The sequence below is a fragment of the Uloborus diversus genome, unplaced genomic scaffold (genome assembly GCF_026930045.1).
Source record: "Uloborus diversus isolate 005 unplaced genomic scaffold, Udiv.v.3.1 scaffold_1049, whole genome shotgun sequence".
NCBI lineage: Eukaryota > Metazoa > Arthropoda > Arachnida > Araneae > Uloboridae > Uloborus > Uloborus diversus.
In genome coordinates, this window is record NW_026557709.1 from 1 (window position 1) to 12,531 (window position 12,531).

Here is a 12,531-nt window from a genome sequence, read left to right on the forward strand (position 1 = left end):
GAAATATATTTAATGTACATTACATTGGCATTGCATTACAGGGGCTAGGACTTTTTCTTGAGAAAGATCTGCTGTTAGTTTTACATGCCGATGTTAAAAATGATGAAGTAATTATCCAAAACAATCCTTCACAGTTAATTATTTTTAGACTTTTTTGAGTATCTATAATGACATTTTTGGTCATCTATAACCAAATTTACTTCAAGTCCCTTTTATCAGGACATGAAATAAGTTTGGTCAAAACTGCCCAGGACACCAGGATTTTGTCTCAAAACTGGAACTGATCTGGTCAAACTGGGACATCTGGCAAGCATACTTATAGTGCATGCAAAATAGTTAATAGGAATACATAAAAAGTAGTCGAAAACTTTGTACTGCATAGTGAATAAAATATGACAACGTATATAAAGTACAAATTCAAAATGAAAAAAGGTTAAAAAACCAGCAAACAGTTGTTTCGGCACTCTAAAATACAAGTGCCATCATCAGTGCAATTAAAAAACGAAGACAGGTTCAACCCGACTAAAACACAGTCGAGGCGAACATTGGAATGAGAGACGAGTTGTAAAAGATATGAGAGCAGTACCGGAAACGATGACGTCAAGGTTACGTCAGAACTACAGAGGACAGTTGCACTCAGGAGAAAACGTCACGGACAAAAAATAAATCAAATAACAGACTTCCAAACATTAGGAAAAGGGGGAAGTGCTAGACAAATCATTGACGATTAAATTAGCATTTTTCCATATGTAATATGACTCCCAAAAATCTAAATCATGAATGGACGAACACTCGTGAATAACTTTGGCGGAAGAAAAAATAAAATTATGGCCACAAGACCAACAATGTTGAGCAATAGAGGAGCGTTTGAGATCCTGTTTTTTGACGTAATTTTCGTGTTCTTTTATCCGGAATTTGAGGGATCGTCGAGTCTGCCCAATGTAGGCCAATTTGCACTGGCAGGAAACACTATAAATGCCCCATTTGTCAAGGTTCTGAACAGGGTGTTTAAGCTGTGAAAATTTTAATTTATTAACAGGAGAAAAAGAGACGGAAAAATGAAACTTTTTTAAGATTTTGGCAATTTGTAGACTGATTTTAGGAAAAAAGGGTTAGACAACGGAACTCGAATAGTTCACAGGAGCAAGTGTTTGATTTTTGTTAGCTGAGCTACATAGCTTCTTATAAATGGTATCAATAATATCTGATGTGAATCCCCGATCAACCGCAATACCTCGTAGGTAATTCAGTTCTGATGAATGTTCCGATGACGTCAAGGTTACGTCAAGGTTCTGACGTAACCTTGATGGTCATCGTTTCCGGTACTGCTCTCATATCTTTTACAACTCGTCTCTCATTCCAATGTTCGCCTCGACTGTGTTTTAGTCGGGTTGAACCTGTCTTCGTTTTTTAATTGCACTGATGATGGCACTTGTATTTTAGAGTGCCGAAACAGCTGTTTGCTGGTTTTTTAACCTTTTTTCATTTTGAATTTGTACTTTATATACGTTGTCATATTTTATTCACTAGTTAATAGGAAGTTTACATATCTTGAATTTTAATATGAAGTTGGCTTCAACTGTAAGGTAATTTTAAGGTTTCATGCTAACAGGTATTAGGAAAAATGATGCAAAACATAAACACTGATTACCTCTTTCGCCTCATTACCAGGTAAAGTTAAATTGATATCAAGGTCACTTTTATTAAACCCAAATCCACTAACTGAAGATCCAAACAAAGCTAATTTTGCTCCTGAAAATGCATATTTATAACAATTAAAAATCAACCAGTTACAAATAAAGCATGTGAAAAAAAAAGAAAGAAATCAAAAGGTCACATTTTCTACATAAATATATGACATAATTTAAAACTTTTCAGAATATTTCACTCTGAAACATTTGAAGAATTTATAATTGACTAAATTTACTTAGAACCTGCAATGCATAAATTCAATGGCTGATAGTGTTCATTCTGCTTGTGTCACGTGCAAATTTAAGGAACACTTTTAACAGGGCATTTACCAATTAGAAATTTTAAACCTATCACCAGCCCGCTTTAACATCTATATTGACGACGTTTTACGCACTTGGAAAGCATTTGTCAAGACTGGTATTCCACTCAACATGACAACTATAATTGAGCCGCTCAGAAGCCAATGCGGTTAAGTCCAAAACACAAAAATTGAGAAAATTAATGTTTTTTGATACATTAGTTTTTAAAATTCTTGGTTTATTAATTTAATTAGAAAAGTGTATAAAATCTTTTTTCGAAATGTAAACTCTGCAAAAAAACAAGATATATACAGGATGTGTAAATAAAAACGTAAGTATTTATTGAAATAATGACAGCATCTTAAAAATTTTCGGACTTATACCTTTTGGCAGATGAAAAATATAAGAAATTTATGTAAAAATAATAAAATAACATTTATTGTCATAAGTTTTATGTTTATTCATCATAACAAAAACCATCTTCTTACAAGTTATTTAAATGTAAATCTTGATCTCCATATGTTGTCCTTAATGTCCTCCAAAGTAGTGTTTAATTGGAGGTATATACTTTACTGAACATATGATGTCTTTTTTTGTTTCTCTTGAAATTGTTCTGAATATAGGTTGAGTTATATTTTTTAAATTTACTGGCCTACCTTTTTTTTATTTATTTATTTAAAATCAATTACATGAAAGGTATCATCCTCGTCAAAATTATGTTTGAACTTAATGCTGCTTGGGTTCCAATTTTATGCATCTCATATTAAGCCAATTGACTGTTAATCCACTTGTTGATTTTTTTTCTGTTGGTAACAGCTTCTTCCAATGCTCTTGTGAAAAGAAATTCTCATGGATTCTTTTCGACAACTCTGAAAGGGTCCTTCCTTTTACTATTTTGTATTATATGATACCAGTCACTAGGGTTATAAATATACAGAATTTTTTTGCATAAGCTTCTATAACTGCAAAATCAGCATCATTGGGCAAATAACTGTGCCTACTTAATAAAAATTTAAGCTCAATTGATTCAGCCTTTATGTCTTCACTCTGAACCAATTTCATTAAACTTAACACAGTTTTTATATTTCGATTCTGTCCTGAACATGAATCTGAATACATTATAATTTTTTGAAAATCCTTTGCGTACAATTTAATGTGTTTAGATAAACACGATGACACTTCTTATGAACCCCGCGATGCTTGAGTTATAGGCCAAACATACATGTAACCCTCGTTAGTCTTTAAATCATGGCAACCAAAATTGTATACAAATAAGTTTCTCTTGTAATAAACCACTGATGTGGATAGTTTCGGAAATGGTAATGCTTTTTCGAAATCAAAACTGAACATGCATATTTCGTCTGAAGCTCTTAGTCGATCATTAGCCATACTATTACGGGCAATTTCTGCATCTCGCAAGTGTTCGTCATATTCTACTTCAGCTGCATTTTTTTCTTCATCTATTGTAGATTGCTTTTTTATTACCAAACAATCGGATGTTGCACAAGTATCTTTTGAAGGTTGCTTAAAATGTAAGTTAAATTTTGTCGAAAATATATGGTAATAAAACTTTTCCTTTACTGGTACAATTTGCTCTTCATTACATTGTTCGACATACAGGTTATACATTTTTGCAATAGAAAAATCTGAATTCAAGTATCTGCCACTGGGATTATGACTTCTTGTATAATGAATTTCTTGTTTTTCAGTGTTGCCAACAAATATCGAAAGAAGAATAATAATTTAATTTTTATTTCAAAGTTTATGTAAAAAAATATTAATAAAAGGTGGACTTATTCACAATGGCTTCTGAAATTATTATACAACATGTTCAGAAGCTATTAAAAAAAGGGCTGTCTAACCTAGAAAAAAATAACCAACGAGTAAATCCTTTAATAACTAAGAAGATTAACATTTATTTTATCAAAATTTCCAAAAATCAGAAAATATCCAAAAATGGACTTAACCGCATTGGCTTCTGAGCGGCTCAATTAATACATTACTGTTTGCTGACAATTTGTTCATTATGCAACCAAATGAAGATGACCTACAACGATCCCTTTGCACACTACAAAAAGACTACAATATGAAGATCTCTATACAGAAAACTAAATCAATGGCATTTTGGGGAAAGGAGCCGTTAAGAACTAAAATTGTTCTCAACAACCAAATTATTGAACAAGTTAATAATTTCAATTACTTTGGCTGCAACATTTCAAATATTTCATACCAGCACGATTCTGATATCCAGAACAAGTGTACAAGTTCCAACATATTTGTGGTGCCCTGATGAGAACCTTAAAAGGAAACACAAGAAGAGAAACTCAGATGAAGTTCTATACTATAGGGTTATTCTAACTATAGGGTTATGGCAGAGCCAATACTGCTCTATGGCCATGGCTCATAGACCATGAACTCCCAGACAACAAACAGAATTCGGATGGCGGAGATGCGATTTCTCTGAGCGGTCAAACATTGCACCATCCTAGACAAAATAAGAAGCTAAGACATACGAAAAGAATTACAGATCTACAGCCTTAATGGAAAAATTACTGATTATCATATCAAATTGAGAGACCACGTACGAAGAATGCCACGTGGAAGACTACCAAGGGCCGTCTAATACTATCAACCCAAAGGCAAATGAGACCGCGGTCGATCTATAAAGCAGTGAACAGATCAGGAAGCCGGAACAGGCTGAAAGCCTAAGCCATGAAGAAGATGATAATGATGAAATTTTAAACCATTATCTAGAATGCAACTGAGCATGCAGGACAGTTCATTAAAAAGGAGGGGGATTGTTATAATGGTCTAGCAAATACATAATAAGTAAATAAATATTTTTGTACAAACACTTTTCCATATCTGTCAAAAAGACAAGGGGATGTCAGCAATTATTATTTCTTGAAATAAGAAATCTTGATTTCTAGTGATTCCCTAAAAATTGCAATTACTGTAGTGAAACAAGAATTCAAGCTTGAGGCCAATTCATGGAAGTATTCTTCATTTTAGAGGAAGGAGAAGATTCAATTACAATAACTACATTCATTTGATTAGAAATTGGCATGAATTTTTTTTCTTGAAGAAGCATGACAAACAATGTATCTTCCATGAGAAGGAAATAACATCAAAAAGAAATTTTGTGAAAATTTTGCACCAGAGTAAAGAGACCTACAACACATATTATCTTCATCTCCATCACAGAATTCCAAAAGCGATGCACCAAAATCTCTAGAATATTGTACGGGTCTATGAAAGTGCAGAAAATAAAAATATAGCAAAATGAAAAATGTTGATTTTGAGTATTTCGTCTCCTCAGTGATATTATTCATCTTTTCAAATGCATAAAATACAAAGTCCATAGAGCACAGCAATGGAGATCTATATATGGTCAAGGAACTTTTGAAGCATTTGAGAAAACAACCAAGAGGAAATTGGGCATTTGCAATTGTCAACATTTTCTGCACTCAGGGTTCATACACTTGTGGTTAAAAAAAATTCACTGACTTTTCCAGGTTACTCACTTCATTCAAAATTAAGTTTAAATAACAATATTTTTGAAATAATTAAAATTGTTCAAAGTAGCAATGCAGAAGAACTAAAACTTTTACCTTCAGATTAAAAAAAAAATCTTGGAATAATTTTCTTTTTTTTTTCTCTCTCTCTCACTCAAAATTATTTATCTATTCATTTATTTATTTTTTACATTTTGTTCAAAATTGTTTTCATTTATTTACTACTGGTTGAAAACTAAGTACTACTTTCAACTTATTTTAGCGTTTCTTCGATGCCGTGTCAAGCATAATGTTAGTCTTTTGCTGTAATTGAGCAACAATCTTTTAGCATACGCTTTTGGTTTACAATACTTCTTTTTATTTTCTTATTAGTATATAACACAAAACATACTGAACCACAACATCCATCGATCATAGATCAATACCAATAATCATCAGTTTTTATTTTCTTTCATATATTAAAGAATGCTCAGATTAAAATTAAAATTTTCCTTTTCTAGAAAATAATTTTTCAAAACTAATAATTTCTTGCACATTTCATGTTACTTTCAATAGATTAATTACATTGAGAAAAACATCCGATAATGTTTTTAGAAATTTACGTTACTTTCATCTTGCTAACAACCAAATATGGTGACTATGGCTACATTCGGAAATAGGCACCGTTCACACCGGTGCCACCGCTAGCAGTCAAAATGGTTGAGTCCCTAATTGAAAATGTATTGGGACTCTATCATGTTCCAATGCTTGAGGTGGCATCGGTGCGACTGGTGCCTACTTCCGAATGTAGCCTGAGTGAAGAATGTTAAGATGTTAGAGTTTTGGTATGTTGCATAAATGTAGTTATAAATATTTATTAATCCTAACATTTCTCATTTCCTTCATTTCTCAAGAAAATTATTTTAAATAATAATAATAATAATAATAATAATAACAATAATAATAACAATTTGCAGAATATTTTGCATCATTTTCATTAGTTTGCAGTAAAAGAAAACATCCGATTCTGATTTGTTTTTGAAGGTGTATTTCATGTATTTAAGCATCATGTCTATTTCCATCTTGTGATTGACCAAAGATGGCGACTACGTTCGATGTTTAGCTGAAAAGACTTTCCGATCAATAAGGGATTTTCCCCGATCGACCCTCCCATCCTCAGGCTTGTGCTTCTGAAGCAGTAAATTGTCTTCTCCCCTGTTGAGTTTGTGCATAATTCCTGTTCACCCGAAGATTTCCTTTTCTTGGGAACTATTGAAGGCCAAAAATGGCGACTGAGGAAGTTTTCTTGGGTTGCCACTTTTTAATTGCCAGTGTCATTATGCCTCAAAATTTTTACAATTTTTTTCAGGAAACATTGATAAAAACAAAGATTAGATCTCATGTTACAAAATTACCTGGGGAAAAATTGGAAAAAAATTTTTGGGGGGCAAAATTGGAAAATTCCTTGACATTTTTAACTATGTCATTTTCCCTCACAATTCCAGGTTTTCTCGGAGCGTACGAACCCTGTCCCTATCGATTTCGATTATGTGCAATTTAGTATATGACAGTACTGAGAAGCACATTGTACTTTGAGCTATCCTACTGCAATGAAAGATCACACTATCTCACAATACTATCAATTTTGTTTCTGAAGTTAACTATATGCCTTTGTTAAGGAGCTCCCTTTTACAAATCCTCAAAGTTTGGAAGCCTAGTCAATGACACCGCCTTGCATTACTAGACAACACTATCATGGAAGGCTTAGATGGATTTCAAATAGTATTAACTCATAAATGAACCCGAATGCTACAAGGATAATCAAAATAATTAACAAAGTAAATGAAAAACACACACACACACAAAATAACAAACACACCTTTAAATCTCTGTTGAATGTACCTTTCCAAATCTTCAACAAAAGCTTTACGTCCCTTAATTGCAGATTCACTAAGTACATATTCATCTAAAAAAATAAAAAAAAACAATAACCAATATTCAAGAGTTAGAAAAGCTATCATAAAATATACATGTATTCCTTAGAGCAGTGATGCCCAATCTACAGTCAGCGGGGCATATCCAGCTCGCAAGACTGATCCGTGTGGTCCATTGTTTTGTCCAATGTTACAAATTTAAAAGGATGATTACTGACTATTTCACGAATTTGTAGCCAAATATCCAGGAATTGGTCTCTGAAGACATCTATTTAATAAATAAGCATCAAGGTAACAAGAATGGTTTTAATATGAGCCGTGTGTGTGGTCTTTGGGCAGAAAAAGGTTGGGCACCACTGCCCTAGAGTTAAAACAAGCTGTAAGAGAATGCTGAAAATAAAAGTCATACTTAATTACGTCAATTGTTCATTTGCTGAAATAATTCCAGAAATATTACTTCAATTTGTGACAATATAAATAACTTTCAGGAAATAATTTCAGTTTACAATAAAGAACCTAGGATAGTAATAAAAATGAACAATACATAACAGACCCTTATGTAATGTAAAAAAAAAAGATTTTCTACTGTGGATTCTACTGTTATTTTTGATGACAGTTACTTGATAGCAAAAGCAAACCTACTAATTTTATTTAAAATCTGAGGGTTGTAAGGCTTGCTTTTTAGAATACAAATATAATAGTAACTAAATGATGCTATTTTATGTCTAGATAGCAAGGACTCTTAATTATGTTACAAATTTATTTGCAAATAAGTTTTCTACACATTACTTGGAAAACATTCAATTTATAAATAAAGAAACCAATTTCGCGGAAATTCACTTATTGTGGTGGTAGAGTCTGGAGTGGATTAACTGCGATAAACCAGGGTTGACTATAATATGCTCCTGAAGCTCCAATTAGAGTCTTAGAAAAAAATATAAATGAAATAAAAGATAAAATTGCTTTGAAACTTTCTTACTATATACATCATGAAGAACTTTATCAGCTGTTTTCAGTAATAAAGAATCATCTGGAAGTTCAGGTAAAGGAGCAGAGACAGGAACGTATTCTTTTTTCGAACAAGCCTGGAATAAAAGTTTAACCCATTTCTAAATTTTAGATAGAAAAATGTAAACAGAGTGAGAAAATAAAATAAATTTTTTTACCATGCCTCAATTGAAACACTTTAGAAAACTTTAAACACAGAGAAAGTTGTACTTTATAGGTGAAAAATATATATGTAGAGTCAATTTTTAAATTAATTGCAAATACCAAGTTTCAGAACAAAAATTATACTTGTCTAAGGAAATAAGTCTTGATTTGCATTAGGAACAGTTTTAAAATTGAGATGCAGAATCCATGAGGCTTCCCAGTTGAAAATTAAAAGTACACACAAAAATAAGTACGTATAGTAATGAATAAATTATGTATATTTCATAAGCTTTTGCGTTCATATTACTCAACTTTAATAAATGAGAATCATCACCATAATGACTAGAAAGATATTTACTCTGTTTTTCAGGCAATAATTACTTTTTTCTTTGGTGCCACAAAATCAAGAAATGTGATTTCAGAAATGAATCTATCATCAAGCAGGGTTGGGTTTTGGACTGTCCAAAACTGGTTTAGGACAGGACAGGTGGTTTTTACCGTCCAAAACTGTCTAAAACTGTCCAAAAGTGTCCGAAACTGTCTTAAACTGTCCAAAACTATGCTAAAGCTAAAGGGGTGTAATCTAATCAATTTGTATTTACTACAATATTTGTAATGCATAAATAAAAATATTAATGAGGTTTAATTGTGATGAGTATTTAATAATACTTTTCTCCGAAATGTTCATTTAAAAATATTTTACTTAAAATAAAATGCCAATAACTCTATCACATAAAAACTTCCTTTGGTACAGTCATGAAAGGAAATTCACATTACTACCAAGACAACTAATTTCAGTTACATTTATAACTCAAAGGACTGTTATTAAATGTACAATATTTTTTAAAATGCTTCATTTTTTTCAATGGTTTTGGCAAATAAATTTTGCGTGATGTTTATTGAAAATTATTTTTTAAATCTTAGATTAAAGAACAAGAAATTAATAATTAAACACAACTTATATTTTAAAACTTGTGCTATTCTTTTTTTTAGTTCATATTTTTAATATAATACATTCTATATTTACAAGAATTGTCATTTATTGCATTTAAGTCAATTATTGCACTATATTTTGACTACTTTCTTTCGACACATGCATAAATGTCGAAAAATCTGGTTTATGGAAACAAAAAAAATTTAATTTCTACGTAACTAGATTAAAATCTGCGGTATATATAAAAGCAGGGGCGTAGCTAAGGGGGGGGGGGGGGTTTGGGGACAAACCCCCCCCCCCCCCCCCCGAAAAGTTAGTCTCAAAAAAAAAGAGAAAAAGAAGAGAGAAGAGAAAGGAATAAATTCCAAGCGATTACACACACACACACATATATATATATATATATATATATATATATATATATATATATATATATATATATATATATATAAAAGAAGTAACCCCCCCCGAAAGTCGGGTCTAGCTACGCCACTGTATAAAAGCTATATATATATATATAGATTTATGCTTGAATGTTCACATTAAATAAATATATTAAATAGTCAAAAAAAAAAAAAAAATTGACACATTTTGTTCTGTTTTTGATATTTTCTCACAAAATATGGTTTTTCAAAAAATAGTTTTGGACACTTTTGGACACAAGGGTTTTGAACCGGATGGTAAAAACCTTGCCAATCCTGCTTTCATTTGCACACATGCACAAGCATAAGTAAATTTGGTTGCCATTATCAAAAAATAATAATAATAACAATAAATAAATAAAAAAAATAAAATAAACTCATGCATACAAATTTAAATTTTAATCAAGAATTCAACTTCTGTAACTAGATTAAAATCAGCGGCATAAATAAGTTGCTGTTCACATTGAATAAATGTTCAATATAAAACTTTACTTGGATGCATTTTATTCCCTGTTTTTGATTTTTTCTCACAAAATACAATTTCTCTAAAGATATAGTTTTGGACACTTTCGGACAGTTTTGGACACAAGGGTTTTGGACAGGACGGTAAAAACCAGGGTTTTTACCGTGGTTTTTACCATAGTGTCCAAAACCTTGCCAACCCTGTCATCAAGTGATTCCAAATTGCATTTTTAAATAATAATAATTACAGGGTTCATACACTTTTGGTTAAAAAAAGTTCCCTGACTTTTCCAGGTTTTCCAGGTCGTTTTTTAGAAAATTCCAGGTTACTCGCTTCATTCAAAATTTAAGTTTAAATAGTAATATTTTCAAAATAATTAAAATTGTTTAAAGTAGCAATGCAGAAGAACTAAAACTTCTCCCCTTAGATAAAAAAAAAAACTTGGAATTTTTTTTCCCTTTGTTTTGTCTGTCAAAATTTTAAGTTTTTTTTAAACATTTTGTTCAAAATTGTTTTAATTTGTTGAAAACAGAGTACTTTCAACTTATTTTAGCGTTTCTTTGATGTCACGCAGTCCTGCAGCAACCTTTTAGCATCCACTTTTGGTTTACAATACTTCTTTTTATTTTCTTATTAGTAGGTTACACAAAACATATTGAGCAAACTGCAAAGCTAAATTACAGTATAAATATGATTAACTTGTTGCATCAATCGGCATACCATATAATGCATAGTAACAAAAATCAACATCCGCCGATCTTTAGGGTAATGCCAATAATCTTTTTTTTTTTTCACATATTAAAGGACGCTTACATTAAAATTTCAAATTTTCTTTTCCAGAAAGTAATAGTCAATTTTCAAAAATTCATAACTTTTTGCACATTTAATGTTATTTTCAATAGTACACATTGATATAAACATCCAATTCTGTTTCTGGAAGTTTAAGTCTACTTCCATTGTGCAAACGATCAAATATGGCGACAAAGTGAAAAGTTTAAAGTAATAAGTAGATTTTTGGATTTGTAGTATAAAAGTAGTAATAAATAATTAATAATCCTTAAAAAACTACAATAAAAGCAAAATAGTCAGTATTTAGCACATAAGAGTCTAAATCAATTAAAACAAAAAAATGTTATGAAGATTAAAGTTTGCATTTTTCCAGAAAATAATTAAATTATCCGGAAAAAAAGGCACAATTTGTGTTGTTTTCAGTAGTTTGCATTGCAATTAACATCCAGTGCTGTTTTCGGGAACTTAGGCACTTAAAAAGTCTTGTGTACTTCCATCTTGGGAATGACCAAATATGGCGGCTATGCCCAAAAATAAGAAATAACTTTTTTAATTTGTCGCATGAAGACAATTAAAAAATAATAAATCTTCATGAGACTACAATTCATTGAAAATTTTTTATCACATTTGCGTCCGAGGCAGTGAGGATAAGATTAAGTTTTAAGAACAAAATTTTTCATTTCTCAAGAAAATTATTTTAAATAATAATAATAATAATAGAAAAACAATTTGCAGACCATTTTCTGTTATTTTCATCAGTTTTCAATTAAAGAAAACATCCAATTCTGCTTTGTTTTAGAAATTTAGGCATTTTAGGATCGTATCTACTTCCATCTTGTGAATGACCAAAGATGGCGACTACGTTTCACACGTAGCTGAAATGATTTTCCGATCAAAGAAGAAAAAAAACGATCTTCCCCGATCGACCCTCCCATCTACAGGTTGTGCTTCCGAAGCAGTAAATTGTCTTCTCAACTGTTGAGTTTGTGCATAATTCCTGTTCACCTGATTTTTTTTCCTTGGGAACTACTGAGAGCCAAAAATGGCGGCTGCTGAAGATTATTTGGGTCGCCACTTTTTTCATTGCTTTAAAATTGTTATTTTTTTTTTTAATACATTGATAAAAATGAAGATTAGATCTCATAAAACAAAATTTCCTGGGAAAAAATTGGGAAAAGAAAAATTTTGGGGACACATTTGGAAAATTCCCTGACATTTTTGACTATGTCATTTTCCCAGATAATTCCAGGTTTTCCCGGAGCGTACGAACCCTGAAACGAACAGAATGTTGTGGCAACCCATCTAAAACTTTAGGCAGTAGAAAGAAATGCGTTCCCCTCACTAACTCTGTG

General features: G+C 31.4%; 1 protein-coding gene across 1 annotated transcript in view; it reads right to left on the reverse strand.

The window, feature by feature from the left end:
• Nucleotides 1–1,651: 1,651 nt before the first annotated feature.
• Nucleotides 1,652–12,531, reverse strand: part of LOC129232080 (terminal uridylyltransferase 7-like) — a gene marked incomplete at its 3' end in the record, with an annotated part of 37,218 nt that continues 26,338 nt past the window's right edge. The window contains exons 7-9 of the mRNA XM_054866317.1: nt 8,399–8,504; nt 7,365–7,451; nt 1,652–1,752 (exon numbers count right to left, since the gene is read on the reverse strand). Coding sequence (XP_054722292.1) covers nt 1,652–1,752; nt 7,365–7,451; nt 8,399–8,504 — 294 coding nt within the window. The remainder of the gene's footprint in view (nt 1,753–7,364; nt 7,452–8,398; nt 8,505–12,531) is intronic.